Here is a 17,423-nt window from a genome sequence, read left to right on the forward strand (position 1 = left end):
CTCTAACTTACTCTGCTAAATTTTATCACACTGGGAATGATGGGAGGAGAGGGGGAAAGAAGATTATGGCAGCATCAGGTTGGGGGAGGGGAAATGATATCTTTACAGGGCAGAATGTGAAGAGATGGAGACAGTAGCAGCACTGGGAACAGCAGCATCAAGTATGGGCAGGGTAGGAAGAAAAAATAAAGGAACGAAGGAAGGAAGAAGTTAAGAAAGCACTGGCATCAAATTAGGGACAAGAGGGAAAAAAACATGGTGGCTTGGGTTGAGGAGGAGAAGAATTATTATTATTATTATTATTATTAGCATTTGTATAGCGCTACCAGACACACACAGCGCTGAACACCTGATACAAAGAGACAGTCCCTGCTCAAAAGAGCTTACAATCTAAGTAATACAGACAAACAAGACAGTTACGGATGGGGGAAGTAATGGGTGAGAAGGGAGAAAGGGACAAGGGGTGGCTAGGAGCTAAAAGCAGCAGTGAAAAGGTGGGTTTTCAGTATAGATTTGAAAACAGGTAGAGATGGAGCTAGACGTATAGGTCCAGGAAGTCTATTCCAGGCATAAGGTGCCGCGAGAGAAAAGAAGCGAAGCCTGGAGTTAGCAGTGGAGGAGAAGGACGACAAGAGAAATTTGTCAAGCGAGCGGCATTCACGGGGAGGAATGTAGGGAGAGATGAAAGTGGAGAGGTAATGGGGGGCTGCAGAGTGGATGCATTTAAAAGTCAGTACGAGAAGTTTAAACTGAATGTGGAAGCAGACAGGGAGCCAGTGAAGTGACTTGAGGAGCGGGCTAGTATGGCTAGTATGGGTATAACGATTCTGGCAGAAAACAAGTCTTGCCGCAGAATTTTGGACAGATTGGAGAGGAGAGAGATGGCTGAGCAGAAGACCAGTGAGAAGTAAATTGCAAAAGAGTGAATGGACATAGGTAGATAAGAAATAGCAGTAGCCTCAGCACCGGATAGAAAATAAGAAAAGAGAATAGTGGCTCTGAACTGGTGGAAAGAAGAAAATACAACAGAGAAACTGGATGGGGTACAGAAAAGCCTTTAGCATTGTACAGACTCTTCAAAGCATAGACTTAGTTTGCATTCTGAACAATCAATAATTCCCCCGGCACATGAAAATTCTGATGTCATTAGCCTAAGTAGAGTTTCAATAAAGTAAAAAACTATACAACCAGACAGCTATATTGACAGGGGTTCCAGTGAACACTATGCAAATATAGTATTGACTTTTGTCGCAGTTAACATCAATATTTATTGATTGAAGAGGTAAATGTTGACAGAGACAAAATGGAGGCTTATACTTCCCTCAAAGGACCATAAATCTTCATGTTCACTGGAAAAACAGCCAACATTATTACATATAATTGTTAAGATGACTCAAAAAAAAGCTTTTGGAAGCAGTTAATTTGTATGAATAAGTTTTGTTTTCTATTTATGTATTTAAAAAATATATAAATAGTGCAGTCTATTAGTCTCTTCCAGGGAACAGAGAGTTAGATCTGCAATGTCAGCAGCTCTTACAGCCAATAAAACGATTTGACTTCTCAGGAAGACATGTCATGGCAAAATGTGTATACATCAATCCATCTGGTTAAATACATCCAAATGATATATGTTTATAGAGAACCATACCTATCAGAAAAGAAGAAATTCCTTAAGACTGCAACAAGATTTACTAGTTCTCCAGGAACATATTGACCCTGACAGTACCTCAGCTAAAATGTACCCCTTCCATCACTACAGCTTGATGCTCACAATTTGCAATGTCAGTACATTTGAGAGATTGAGATTCATTATGCCATGGTATGTGTAAATTAACCTACTGGAGATGCCCCACAGAGAAGTCAAATTGCACTTGAAAACTTCATAGGCCTTTGGTAGAAAGAAATTATTTTTTCTGGCCTGCTGGTTGTTTTTATTGCTGAGAGAAAACATAATTTTGTATTTCAAAGGTCTAATAAGGAGATAAGATGATCTGGGGGGGGGGGGGGGGGGAGGGGTTCCATACTAGTTTAAATTATTCTAAAAAGGAAACAAGGAAATTGTAAGTGCCCTTTATAGAACAACAGCTTAGCACAGATCTCATGACTAACTTTGGGCAGGGCACATATACCTGCTGAAATCTGGTGTAAATGCTGAATCACAACTAATGGCAAAAATGACCCTATTTTATAACATCACGCCACACCTAATTTCTGGGAGTGCCCCTGACCCACCCATGCTCCTCCCATGGCCATGCCCCCTTTTGGTCACATACATTAAAATATTGATATGCATGTTATAGATTAGGGTAGTGTTTTCCAAGTCAGTCCTGAAGTAGTCCCTTGCCAGTTAGTTTTCAGGATATCCACAATGCATATGCATGAGATTGATTTGCATACATTGCCTCCATTGTATGCAAATCTATTTCATGCATATTCATTGTGGATATTCTGAAAATCTAACTGGCAAGGGAGTACTTCAGGACTAGGGCACAGGGCAGATCAGCATGTCAACCCAAATGAGTGGCAATTAACACCAATTGTTAACTAATTAGTTTGCATATGGATCTGGGATATGCACCCAAATTTGGGTGATCTATATACAATCTGGGGAATAATTGAGTTCTCTTAACCACTGGCATTGTTTAAAAACTATGAATTCTGAATTCTTATCTAAGGATCTCACCTGGCTGGATGTTTTCTCTAATGATGGTCACATGATCATCTCTGTCTGGCCGTGTGTGCTCATGCCAAAAGCCTATCACGTGCCCCAGTTCATGCACAACAATCCCAAATTTGTCACAGTTTTTCCCAATAGATATAGCCTGAGGCCCGTTACCTCTGCGGCCCACATAGGAACAGCACCTGTGATTAAAGAAAGAACAGAGAAAAAAGCAACTTATAAAATATGTACCTGAGAAAAGATATCAAAAACATGGAAGTTTAATATGCTCTGCTGTATGGCATAAGCAGAACAAAGTGAAATTAAGATTTTAATATAAAATGTTATCTCAGAAGCCTCAGGTATTTCATATTTAATGTGAGGTTACAATATTTTATCATTTTAATTTAATTTTGGCTTTTACAATCTGCTTACCATCAAGTCAGAGGACAATTACATATTGTAAGCAGGTTCTTCCTCTGTCCCTAGAAGACTCACAATCTCAGTTTTTGTATTTCAGGCAATGAAGGGTCAAGTGACTTGCCCAAGGTGGCAAGGAACTGTAGTGGGAATTGAACTGAGGCTGTCTGGCTCAAAGTCTGCTGTGTTAACCATTAGGCCACTCCTCTATTTTTTGTTACATTTGTACCCGGTGCTTTCCCACTCATGGCAGGCTCAATGCGGCTTACATGGGGCAATGGAGGGTTAAGTGACTTGCCCAAAGTCACAAGGAGTTACTCCTCCACTTCACTAATAATGCCCTAAGGTTATTCATTTTCAAGTTAAATCTGCCTTTACTGTAATACAATTAGAATATTACTTGAAAAGCTTTAACTTATTTTAAAATTAATAAGGAAAGGTAAGCAAAGAAATCATAAGTTACCAAATTGGCTGTACAAATAAAGCACCCACATTTACACATGAGTAGCCACTCATAACTAGTAAAAAAAAGACCCATTTCTCAAAAAAATGAAACGGGCGCTACCAAGGCTATCTTGTAATGGTGATTATATTTTTAAGGCTCTCGGCGAAACGATTTCTCCTTTTTCCCCTGCCCTCCCCTCCATGTCCAGCGATTCTTCCCTCCCCTCCCATCCTCTCCATGTCCCGCGATTCTGACCTCCCCTCCATGTGCAGCGATTCTCCTCTGCCCTGCCCTCCCCTCAATGTCCCGTGATTCTGTCCTCCCTTCCATGTCCAGCGATTGTCCTGTGCCCTGCCTTCCCATCCGTGTCCTGCGATTCTCTCCTCTCCTCCCATCCCATCCATATCCATCGATTCTCCTCTGCCCTGCCCTCCCCTCACCTCGATGTCCCGCGATTCTGTTCTCCCCTCCATGTCCTGTGATTGTCCTGTGCCCTGCCCTCTCATCCATGTCCCGCGATTCTGCCCTCCCATCCAGCATTCCCTGCAGGTAGGTTGGGCTCGCGTCTCCTCCCCTCCAGCATTCCGTTGCCTTCACTTGCTTGCCTTGCGTTGGTAACATCCTGATGTCAGCTCGCCTCCAGAGTTCCCTTCCCTTTCACTGTTCTGCCCTCCTCTGATGTCATTTCATCTTTATGCGAGAGCGGGACAGTGAAAGTGAATGGAACGCTGGAGGCGTGCTGACATCAGGATATTATGAACCCAGCTAGCCGTAGAACGTTGACGGTACAAATTATTATATTAGATATCAGCTTTTTCACGGGTAAGTGTACACTTTCCCTGGGATTCTATTAATTTTTGCATGGAAATCAAAGCGTATTCTATAACATTGTGCGTAACTTAATTGGTAAACTAACAAATCAACACTGTTACTTGGATGTTAAAAAGCAATTATCAGCACTAATTGGCATTAAGATTTACATGCACAACTCGCTATGCATATTCTATAATGTGGTGCGCTTAAATTCTAAGTTGCACAGTTGAAAAGGAGGCACGGCCATAGGCGGGGCATGGACATTTCTAAAATCTATGTGCACCTAATTTAGGCATCAGGATTTACACCAAGTAAAACATGGCATAAAGGGCCACGACTAAATTTGGTCGTGTGGAAAGGCGCTCGGCGTATTCTATATATTGCATGGAAATTTAAGCCTATGCCTAGGTGTATTTTTTCTGCGTGAAATTTTCAGACACCATGAGGAGTGGCCTAGTGGTTAGAGCAGCGGTTTTGTTATCCAGAGGCGGCCAGTTCAAATCCTGCTGCTGCTCCTTGTGATCCTGGGCAAGTCACTCAACCCTTAATTGCCTCAGTTACAAACTTATAGCCCTGTTTGCTAAGCTGCGCTGTAGGCATGCTAACATTTTAACAAGTGGTAACAGTAGAGACACCCATTATATTCCTATGGGTGTCTCTACTGTTAGCGCGTGCTAATTTTGCACGTGCTAAAAAGTTTGTGTGCCTACAGCGCAGCTTAGTAAACAGCGTTCTTAAATTTTGAGTCCTTCAGGAACAGAGAAATACCCAGTGTACTTGAATGTAACTCACCTTGAGCTACTACTGAACAAGGTGTGAGCAAAATATAAATAAATAAATATATGGTATCTAGCCCTTTATGTAAGTAAGTAGTAGCAAAGTGACAGTCAGCCGCAATCCACCCCCTCCTTCCGAGAGTGGGGCGGCAGGGATCACCGGCTGTACTGGCGGCTGCAGCTTGCGCTCTGGCCCGCGGCTCTGACAAGTGCTCATCAGGGATGTCCTTTTTGGACGTCTTTGGCATGCACAGAGCAGCCAGCATAATGCTCTGCGCATGCTCAGCTGGCCAACTGGCTTGGAAGGAAATCCCATGCAAATGAGCTAGCAGCAACCAGCTCATTTGCATGCGATTTCCTTAGTGCATGCCCGTTTCTTATCGATTCGCTAAGGAATCGGTAAGGGACGGGCTTTAACGATGATTTTAGTGCATCTGCCCCTAAGCCCCTATCTGTAAGGGGATGTGCAAATGGCATACCCACTGATTCTATATAAGATGCAGCAAGATGCAGGAACCTAAAAGGAAGTGTCCCTTACAGAACTATCCACATATTGCACAAAGCTAAACTGTCTTTTAATGAGAATGTTGCAGTAACTCATAGGCATATATTTAAAGCACCACTGAGTGGTAGCTAGTTAAGTAGAATAGTCTACTGAACCTAGGTGGCCAGATGTTTTGCTGAATATTTGCCTAAATGTTGCTGGTCAAAATATGACTGGATAGATTTAGTGCAGCAGAGCTCCCTAGCTAAAAATATCTGTTCAGTGCTAGAATGTCTTTGTAGAAAAGTCTGGCAATCCCAATCTCCCTCTCCCCGATTTAACAGCTGCATGGTGTCACTAGGCACGGGCTGATTCCCCCTCCCTCAGCCTAAAAATGGTGCCATGGGACTGACAACCCCATGGGGGTTCCCACATTTCTTGTGTTTGAAATAACATGTATTTTGTACAGAGCATCCCAAAGTGCCATTTTTCAATGGACCTACACTAGGAGAACCCACAACTGCCACACAGCCTGTGCCATGAACACCAAAGGACAACACCCAAGCAGGAAAGTCAAGAAAGAGAAGGAATGGGATCAGAGGCATCCTCTGCCAGCCCTGGAAGAATGATCTCTTTGATGGAAGGGAGAAATGTGCCATCCTAAAGTCAGATGGACCCTATTACATCAGGACAGCAGCATCTGCATGACTACCTGTGAAGGTCTCAAGATTTAAAGAAAGAGTTCTATCTTGGAAGCAAATTCATTTGCAATATTCAAAATGTCATCCAAGCCCAGATCGCTGTTCAAGATCAAGCCTCTGAACATCTGCACCACTCATTAGATAGACTCATCATAGCTATGACAGACTTCAGACAACCAACAACCCTAACATGATGAGAGGGTTGTGCACTAGAGATGGCCAGGCAGCACAAGGGTGCCAAAGGTTCAGGAGGAAAATGCTACACAATGACCACTTTTCACCATCAGACTTGATGCCCTGTGTCACAGATCTTGGGCTATAATGATACTGCCTTCTGAGTGTATACTGTATGGCTGCCTACCTCTCCATTACAACCTCCTGTCTTGCACAATGTTCAGAGCATCAAAGGACAACCTGCAGCACTACAGTTCACCAGATGCAATGAACTGATTGTGGTCATTCAGGCCACAATGTATGAACTTATTGGCTTATAAAATGTCAAGTGCCATAATGTGTATTACTGCAAACTAGTGCCAATTAGAGCCAACTAACTCCTATTACAGGCCAATTATTCATTGTTAATACAAATTAGCACCTAACTATTATGCATAACTGGTAGTATTCTATAACCTAAACATGCAAATGGGTGCAGAATATAGAACTGGGGATAAGTGACTTGCCCAGAGTCACAAGGAGCCACAGTGGGAATCAAACCTAGTCCCCCCTTCCCTCCCAGGTTCTCAGCCTGCTGCACTAACAATTCGGCTACTGCTCCAGATAGCAAGGCCCCTATCCAAATAGTCATGGCGGTGGTGGTGCTGAAGATTACTGTTATCCAGATAACTTCAGTGGTCTATCCAGATATTCAGCACTGCTGTCCGGATAGCGACTGGTGCTGAATATCTAGGAATATTTTAAAATGCTATAAATCAATGTTCTTTTACAGAAATAGCGACTGTGGAGTTTAAATATTAGCGCAGTTGTTTTTATTGTCACATGTGGAGGGATTTGGAGAAGTTTAAGCAATTTTATATGACACTATTTGTATCACAGTAATGGACGAAAGCTCATTTTGTGGTTTTAGTTATTAAGTTCAATTTTATGTTGTAGAATTTAACTATGGCAATTGAGTGTAATACTGTTTATATTTTATTTCCTTTGCTGATTGTAAGCAGATGAAAATAAACAGAGAGAAAGATGTGCCTACCCCTTTTCACTGTGACCTACCCATTGCCATAGCAATCCTCTAGATGAAGGCAAGGATGTGGCTCCTTCTAGATCCTATTCAAAGCCAGACATGAGGGAAATAATTGTATAATTATTGTGCAGACCAATATTTTACATGTTCAAGCTAGTGTTCATAAAATTGCCTCAAGGGTATATATGCAAACAAGTAGGTATTCACAATGCATAACACTACTATTATTCAATGTACATGTAGATGTTTGGGGGATGGAAAACGGGGGGCGGGGGGGACCAGCATTATAAAATGCATACACAGTAAATGGCAGTAGAAGTTGGTGCCATTTATGGACATCAAAGGTGCCATTAAATTGACATTTAGATGCCATTGAGGCATATTTTCAAAGCACTTAGCCTTCCAAAGTTCCATAGGTTTCTATGGAACTTTGGAAGGCTAAGTGCTTTGAAAATATGCCTCAGTGTGTACTAGGTGCTATTCTATAAAGTAGTGCCTAAATACTATACTGGCTGATATTCAAAACCATTTAACCAGCCAGGAACAGCACTTGGTTGGCTAAATGGTACTCAGTTATATTCAGTGGGGGAGATAGCCAGATATCTGCTGCTGAATATCCCAGTGCTTAGCGGATTTCCAGTTATATAGTGTGATATAACTGTCTATCTGTTAATTTTCAGTGTTATCGCCTGGTAATTTTGGCATCCAAATCTGGCCACATCAACATCAGCTCTATCTTTGGCTACTATGAACTTTGCCATCCAGTGCTGAATATTGACTAGGCCAGCTATGTTCTTAACGGCCAAAGATAAACCAGATATTCAATGCCGGTCACCGGAAACAGGACTCCATTGAATATTTGGGCTCTGCGTTGACCACCAGAGGCAGCCTGGCTAACTCCTGTGGTCTGAATATCGGGCCAATAGTGCCTAACAGCAAGGGGGGGTGTACACATTGCAGAGCATGGGCAGGTCATGGGCATGCCTCCCAGCTATGTGTGTAGTTTATAGAATACTATAAATTACGCATGTCACTGGATGCACCTAGGCATGCCAAAAAATGCATGCCATTGGCATGGCATAAGATGCTTTAACTACATATAGGCATGTCAATTCTGACCTTATACTAGCATACTATTAACAGAATATTGGTGCCAAGTTGCCATTATAGAATTGATGCTAAGCACACACCATTGGGGCACATAGACGGAGACTCTAATTTAGAGAATTGCCTTTATGTGCTAATTATTCCTGGCACACACATGAACAAAATTACTCTTGCCTCAGAACAGGCACAGGAGCTGTGGGGAAGGTTATTTTATGAACACACATATACCCCCAGATTCTATAAATGGTGTGCAAATTTCTGCTTGCAAAATTGCATGTTATTCTGAGATGCACATGTAACTAAATGGGATAATTATTGGTGCAAATTGGCAACAATTTGGATTTGTGTGTGCATATTACTAAGTGCTATTCTATAAAGATCCAGGTGCAAGTCTTATAGTGTACAACTCAAAAGGGGGAATGACCATGGGAGGGGCATGGGTGGGTCACGGTTATTCACTGCAGAGGTACACAGTATTACTATATCCACATATAGGTGACATCTGCAGATATAAAGGCTATTGTAGTGGGGTACAATTGGGGATAGTAGGTTTTTGATGGGTTTTGGAGGGCTCACCAAACAATATAATGGGGTAACAGTGAGATGTGTTCCTGAGAGCTTTTATTTGAAGTCCACTGCAGTGTCCCCTAGGGCATCCCAGTGCTCTGCTTGGATGTCTGTATGGTTAGTCTACTAAGAATGCTGGCTCCTCCTATACCCCAATGGCTGGATCTTGTGCATTATTCACTTGGATTTTTTTTTCTAAAATGGACCAAAAGGATAAACACACAGATCACAAAAACATCTAGCAAGTAGCCATTTTTGAAAAAAAAAAAGATAGACATTTTGCTGTTTTAAAAATTGCTATATTTGCCACTTGGACTCTGGACGTTTGGAGGAAAATATCCATCAGATTTATTTATTTATTTATTGCATTTGTATCCCACATTTTCCCACCTCTTTGCAGGCGCAATGTGGCTTATAATACATCATGGATAATGGAAATGAGAAGAGAATAGACAATTGGTGTTACAGAAGGATGTTGGATTGCATGGTAATGGAATACATGATAGTAATATAATAGAGGGCATTATTAACATTTCTGGATATAAGTGGGAGTTTCACATGATTTGATCTTTGTGGTATATCGTGTCATATCAAAAATAGCCCTCCACATAACTTTGTAAGTGCTTTCAAAATATGCCTCTAAATTATCTTGCATGCAACTCAAAAGGGGCCATGGCCATTAGAGGGGCCTTCCCCAGAAATTAGGTGCAATGTTATAGAACACTTGGATTTGCATGCTATTGAGACCGACATGAAGAATCCACTGCTTCCCCTGGGATTGGTAGCATGGAATCTAACTATTTTTGGGGTTTCTGCCAGGTACTTCTGACCTGGATTAGTCACAGTTGGAAACAGGATACTGGGCTAAATGGACCATTGGTCTGGACCAGTATGGCTATTCTTATGTTCTACTAAATATCAGGGGTGAGGATTTATACCAGCTTTTGGCAGACATAAGTCCTCGCACCCAAAACTGAGCATGGGAATCTTCCCTAAGCGCTATTCTATAAAAGTTGGTTGCACTAAGCAACCATTATAGAATTGGCTCTTAGCATCTCCTGGGGCCTCCATGGCTTTGCCTAACTCCAAGATTTTCTTCTTCCTAATCTGGGCCTCATCCTCCTGACTAGGCTTCATCATCCTTGCTTGGTTAAGGTGCCCCAGAGAGCATGTGGCTTAAAGAGAACTGGAGTTCCCCTAGCCATTTCTTCATATCCCTGCATATATATATGTATGCACAATGACCAGAACTCACATGCTTTTATATGACTCGGGTGTAGACATGATTAGGGGTGGGCTTTGGGTGGAGTACAGGCAGAACCGCAATGTATAAATGCATTTGTGTGTTCAAGTGTACCCAGGGCTTTTTTGTGCCGGCACCTTTTTTAACCCCATGTGACATGCCCAACATCCCTTTCTCCCTCCATACTCCCTGGATCCGGGTCCAGGACTGGGACACCCCCTCTCTCTCCTGCTAACACTCTGGTTTAATTCTGTAAGAAAAAGAAACCAAGTCCACACGGTGCACTTAACTCGCCTGAGACCACCTGATCCTCTGCACTGATGCCAGAACTTCTGTATGCCATGACCTAAGCCTCCTTCATGTAACTTCCTTCTTCCTCAAGGGCAGGCTGCAGCAAAGGGATGTTCCAGTGTCAGCACATAGGATCAAGCCTCAGGAGAGTAAAGGACTCGGTTTCTGCTTCATATAGAATTGCACCAGACAAGAGTGTTATTGGGAGAGAGAGAGGGTGTCACTGTCCTGGACCTGGATGGGAGGGGAGGGCAGGGGAGAGAGAAGAATCACTAGACATGGATGGATGGAGGGGAGGGCAGAAGAGAGAGGAGAATTGCTGGACATGGATGGCGAGGACAGCAGGAGAGAAAGGAGAACTGCTGGACATGGATGGATGGATAGAGGGGTGGGCAGGAGAGATAGGAGAATCACTGGACATGGATGAGAGGGGAGAGCAGGGGGGAGAGAGGAGGATCACTGGATATGGATGGAAGGGAGATCAGGGGAGAAAGGAAAACTGCTGGACATGGATGAATGGAGGGGAGGGCAGAAGAGAATTGCTGGACATGGATAGATGGATGGGAGGGCAAAGCAGAGAGGAGAGTTGCTGAACATGGATGGATTCAAGGGATGGAAGAGAGGAGAAATGCTGGACATGGATGAAGGGGAGGGAAGAGAAAAGAAGAAGATGTACATGGATGGAGATGAGGGAAAGGGAAGAGAGGAGAAAAATTGCACATGGATGGAGAAAATAGGCAAAAGCTGGTTCCCAGCTTTTACTTATGGATATAGGGCAAGAAACGAAGAAAAAAAGGAGGAAAGTAATGAAATATATGGACAGGAAGCCCTGGAAATTGAGTTAAGAGAACATATAAAGAGCAGCAGAATCAGAGACTGGGACCAACATGATCATAAAAACAAAGTCACCAGACAACAAAGGTAGAAAACATCATTTTATTTTCATTTTAGTGTTTGGAATATGTCCAATTTGAGACTTTACATCTGCTGTCTTATTTTGCACTGTATAGGAGGAAACGTGTTTCTTTCTGTTTTCCTGGTATTGTGCTGAATGCAGAGTCTAGCTTCTTAGGATTTCAGATTAATTTTTTGAAGAATTTGAAGAGGGGCTATCTATGCTCTGCATGTCTGACTGCAAGGGCAAGTGTCTGAATAGGGATTTGTTTCTTAGGTTCTAAGATTTTGATAACATATTGTGTTTCAGATTTGGCAAGACTGTTCTCCTAATTCCTGGTCTGTATGCTAATTTGGTTTGAGTCATTCGGGGTATACTGGAGCTGTAACACCTTATAGAAATTATTTATAATGGAAAAATATCACAAGTTCTTTTTCTCCTACTATACTGGTGTAATATTTTCAATGATGCCTGTTTATATGCACCATGCCTGGTAAAAAGGATGTGACCACAGTGGATGTGGCTACTGTAGGACGGAGCCATAGATAGTGACCCCACCCCTAAGGTAAACCGCCTTTAAATAAATTAATGCGTATTAGTACCTTCTTTCCTACAAAAAAAAGCATTGTGTGTACTTTAAACAAACATCTGCAACTTCATTATAGTCATGAAATCTGCACAACTTGTGCTGGTATTTTATGAAGATACATTAAATTTATTCATCTTTTAAGATATGCTACACTACAAAAAGATGCCTTCTCGCCCTGTCAGACTAGGCAACCGGTTATAAAACTACCCTCTAAGTAAAAGGTAAAGTCCCTGTCCATTCCCTGCCTCATTCCACATTTGTCACTTAATACAGGAATTAGTGCACACGAAGAGGGTAATTCTATAAAGTATGTGCTAACAGTTACATGGTGTTTACATGCATAAATCATTAAAATAATGGCCTATATGACAAAATTATGCCTAAGTGCCATTCTGTAAACATGAAATATCTTACATAGCATAGATTTACTTACATGTATAACTTACAGTATTCTATAAGTTATGCATGTATCATTAGAACTTAAAGACACACTTATGCCAGTTCTACACCTGGCACAAGTGCTCATACCTAACTTATAGAAGCTGAAACTATACAAAACACTTCAATTTGTTTGATTATTTTTCACATAATATTATAATGTCTCTCTGTCGCTCTATGGTATGACTTCACCTTGCTATTGTGTGCAATTCTGGTCACTGCATCTTTTTTTTTTCCAAAAGTAGTCCTAAAAATGAGTGGAGGAGTGGACTAGTGGTTAGGGTGGTGGACTTTGGTCCTGAGGAACTGAATTCAATTCCCACTTCAGGCACAGGCAGCCCCTTGTGACTCTGGGCAAGTCACTTAACCCTCCATTGCCCCATGTAAGCCACATTGAGCCTGCCATGAGTGGGAAAGCACAGGGTACAAATGTAAAAAAAAAAAAAAAAAAATACACTGAGCACAAAAACCATCTAGCAAATGTCCATTTTTTAAACAAAGAAGTGGACGCTTTTCTAGTTTGAAAATGACCATGTTCACTACTGGATTTTACATTTTTTTTTGCATAAAGTCCAAAATCTGATTTAGATGTCATATCAAAAATGCACCTTCACATATGCTGTTTAACTTAAGTGGGTATTGGTAGAATAGAGCTTACGCAGCATGCTAACATACTAGCATGTTTAAGTGTGCACATATGCATATATATGCTAGTATTCTAAACATGTATATGTAACACATGTATAAACTTTAGTGTCTATTCCATAGAATTGCCCTGTATTTGCCTATTAATGCATGTTTAATTGTCATTATGCAAATTAGTGCAAAACTAGTACAGGTCCTAAGGTAATGAACTGGGTCACAGGCAAATATATGAAAATCAGCTCATTACTATGCATATAAAATAATATAGATTATGTAAATTTTACTAGGGATCAGGTGACATCTATTTAGATCATGATACTGCAGGGATAGGAATGACTGGGGTCTGTGCCTGCAGAAGTAAACCTCCTGGGAATAGCCTGTGGGTGTGAGGAGGGGTTTGGTAGTCGCTGCAAAGTTTGAGGGGGTGCAAGGAGCAATTTTGTTATGAACTTGGAGGCCGATGCAATAAAGTGTGCTCACATGTTTTGTGGGTTAGTATGGCTTCGGCATATTTAAAATAATGGTAATAAGACTATTTCACTATTCAGCACAGGTGCAAAGGACAGTGTAGAAGAGTGAAGGGAGTTGATACCGGTCATTCACACTTCAATGCATTTCTCTGCATCTGCACAAACAGTATTAATACCATTATTTCAAATACGCTGTGCATTGGTGTCTAGCCCAAGAATTTGGACAGGGTTAGCTTATGCGCAAAACCCCTTTCTGTATAATGCACTCACAAAATAGCACACTAATTATGCACAAAACCTGAGCACACTTTATTGCATTGGCCCTCCAGACATTGCAGGATAAAGGCCTTCTAGTAAGGACAATGGTGCTTGGCCAGGATTTTACCTGTAAACAGATATGTTTGGAGGAGGGGTTCTTTAAAGATTTTTATTATTTAGACTGAGCTCAGGATTCAAAGCTGCTGTTCTTTCTGAACAGATTCCAATGGCCACAGATCCTCTTTACCATGATTCCAGGAGTGTATATGTTGGCTGAATATGAGCACTTTCAATCGCACACTGAGGAGGAAGAAATTCTAACGATGGGAACAGACAGAACAGTCCTAAACATCTGCAAGCACTTAGGACAAAGAATTAACATCAATTCTCACACTAAATGAGACTCAGACAAAGGGTTTGTTTGTTTTTTTTATTTTGTTTTTAATGATTCTTTATTCAAGAGGCAAAATGTTTTACACATACAATGGTTCAAAAATAGCTGAGTTATATAGAGCATCAACAATATTCTTCACAAGCATTACAGTATTATAGAAAAATGCAACAAAGGGCAATTCTATAACTGCACACATGTAGTTACATATGTCATGCATGTGTAAATGCTGAGGTAACTCGCATGCATGAGTACATATTACACACTATTCCATTCTCAACTCCTAAAGCAGCTCCAACACCCCCCCCCCCCCCAAAGCAGTTCTGCTTCCCCTCCTACCCTGTCAAAGCAGCTACAATCCCTTTTCCTGCACTCCCACTCAAGCTCTAGAAGGCACCCTTGGGTCCACTTCCTAGCCCTGGTGGTCTAGTGGTCATTGGGGTACCACTGCTAGAGATTATGGCAGCCATTTTTGCTAAGGCACCATGAGGGGCAAGAGAGAGTGGGCTTCACTGATGCCCCAAAGGCCACAAGACCACTAGGGATTGGTTCGGAATGAATGCAGGAAGTTGGGGGGGGGGGGTCAGAGCTGCTCTGGAGGCAGAAGGGGGTGGATCTGCTTTGGGGGAATGGATGGGAAGTTAGACCTGATTCAGGGAGGACAGGGGATATTTTTTGCTTCGGAGGGGTGATGAACTTTGGGATAGTGCTCACCACTTATATAGTATCCCTTATAAGTATCTTATGTGGGTCCCGCTGAATTTTGTCCAGAACCTGCATAACGTTTGGCAACCAGTAGCAGTCTGGTCAGGCCTAAATATTCAATAACAATGCCCTTCTATGGCCCAGTATTAAATAAATGGGCCTAATTTGGCTGGCAATACTCAGTGTTTAAAAATAATGATGACCACTGTGGCTGAATATTGACCAGCTAGTTTTTGATAGCATCTTTAAATTGCTACACAATCTTCTCCAGCCCGAGTTCCCTAGGTAAAACCATTCCATTAGCTGGGTCCCATAACTGAAAACAATCTAGCTCTACTTACAGTAGAACATCCAGTAAAAAAATTCTGACTCGATCTCAATGATCTGCCTGGAATATGTCTTTTCAATGTGGCATGAAAGTATGAAGAAGCAAAAAGGCTGCAGTTAGAGAGTTTTGACCAAGATGGCTGCAGTGGTGCGAGACACACAAGGATTAGTTCTGCCACTCTCTTACCTTTTCTTGGGAAATTATGCCTAAGCTTCATGGGAAACTATCGGCTTAACCTGCTTGTCAGGAGGTTTTCCCTCAGTTGCAGCAGGCTGAAATCATAGTGTATTCTAGTGCTGCTTTGGGCATATCGGTTGGTCGAGCAGAAGAGAAAACCCAAACCACCAGAACTAGATTTTACTCAGTCCTGTGGCATCAGGTAGAATAGTGGAAAAGTGAAATCCCAGGAAAGCAATAGGGCATCCTTGGGGGCACTGCAGTGGACTTCATAAAAAGCTCCCAGATACACATCTCACCATTGCTCCCTTACCTTGTCTGCTGAGCCCCCCAAAGCCCACCCAAAACCCACTACTCCTAACTGTACACCACTACCATAGCCTTTACAGGTGAAGGGAGCACCAATATGTGGGTACAGTGGGTTTCTGGTGGGTTTTGGAGGACTCACAGTTTCCTCCACAAATGTAACAGGTAGGGGGAGGTAGATGCCTGGGTTCACCTGTCTGCACTGCACTGCACCACTACTAGACTACTCCAAGGACCTGCATGCTATTCTAATGGACCTGAGTATAACATCTGAGGTTGGCAAGTAATATTTTTAATCATAATTTTGGGGGTGGGTGGGAAGGGGGTTAGTGACCACTGAGGGAGTAAGGGCACCTTTTTGTGTGGAGTGGAGGAGTAGCCTAGTGGTTAGTGCAGTGGACTTTGATCCTGGGGTAGGGGGTTCAATTCCCACTGCAGCTATTTGTTATAAAAACAGGTCTACCTCAAAAGGAGGGGCATAATCGAACGGGGGCGCCCATCTCTAAGGATGTCCCAGCGAAGGGGCAGGGATACCGCTATTATCATTAATACAGTCGGGGACGCCCAAATCTCAACATTTAGGTCAACCTTAGAGATGGTCGTCCCCGGTTTTCAGCGATAATGGAAATCGAGGATGCCCATCTCAAAAACAATCAAATCCAAGGCATTTGGTTGTGGGAGGAGCCAGCATTTGTAGTGCACTGATCCCCCTCACATGCCAGGACACCAACCGGGCACCTTAGGGGGCACTGCAGTGGACTTCACAAATTGTTCCCAGGTGCATAGCTCTCTTACCTTCAGTGCTGAGCCCCCCCAAACCCCACTCCCCACAACTGTACACCACTACCATAGCCCTAAGGGGTGAAGGGGGGCACCTACATGTCGATACAGTGGGTTTCAGGTGGGTTTTGAAGAGCTCACATTTACCAGCACAAGTGTAGCAGGTGGGGGGGGATGGGCCTGGGTCCACCTGCCTGAAGTGCACTGCACCCACTAAAACTGCTTCAGGGACCTGCATACTGCTGTCATGGAGCTGGGTATGACATTTGAGGCTGGCAAAAAAAACTTTTTTTAGGGTGGGAGGGGGTTGGTGACCACTGGGGGAGTAAGGGGAGGTCATCCCTGATTCCCTCCTATGACCATCTGGTCAGTTTGACGCAGTAACCGGGTGGTAATGACCTATGCGCGCCAAATTCCACTTGGTGCACGTCCATTACGTTTGCCCGAAAAAAATGTTTAGACACACATATTGGGCGTGCGCCAAAAATGAAATTACCATAACAGCCACGTGGTAGCTGGGCAGTAACTCCATTTTGGCGTGCGTTGGGTGCATGTAGACGTTTACGTGACTTAGTAAAAGAATTCCTAATTATTATGTTTTCCTGCTCATTTTCATTGGATAATGACATGAAATAACATAGGAAATGTCATTACATCTCCTATATCATTTTCAAAGGAATGCACATCCCTGTTTAGGGCTGTCATTTCATCTCCCTCTTTTACTATAGCACATTCAA

At 42.5% G+C, this 17,423-nt stretch overlaps 1 protein-coding gene across 1 annotated transcript in view; it reads right to left on the reverse strand.

Moving 5' to 3' along the window:
• TLL1 (tolloid like 1) overlaps positions 1 to 17,423 on the reverse strand; it is a 499,423-nt gene that overhangs the window by 213,060 nt on the left and 268,940 nt on the right. Inside the window, exon 6 of the mRNA XM_030191579.1 lies at positions 2,684 to 2,862. Coding sequence (XP_030047439.1) covers positions 2,684 to 2,862 — 179 coding nt within the window. The remainder of the gene's footprint in view (positions 1 to 2,683; positions 2,863 to 17,423) is intronic.

This window comes from Microcaecilia unicolor, chromosome 2 (genome assembly GCF_901765095.1).
Source record: "Microcaecilia unicolor chromosome 2, aMicUni1.1, whole genome shotgun sequence".
NCBI lineage: Eukaryota > Metazoa > Chordata > Amphibia > Gymnophiona > Siphonopidae > Microcaecilia > Microcaecilia unicolor.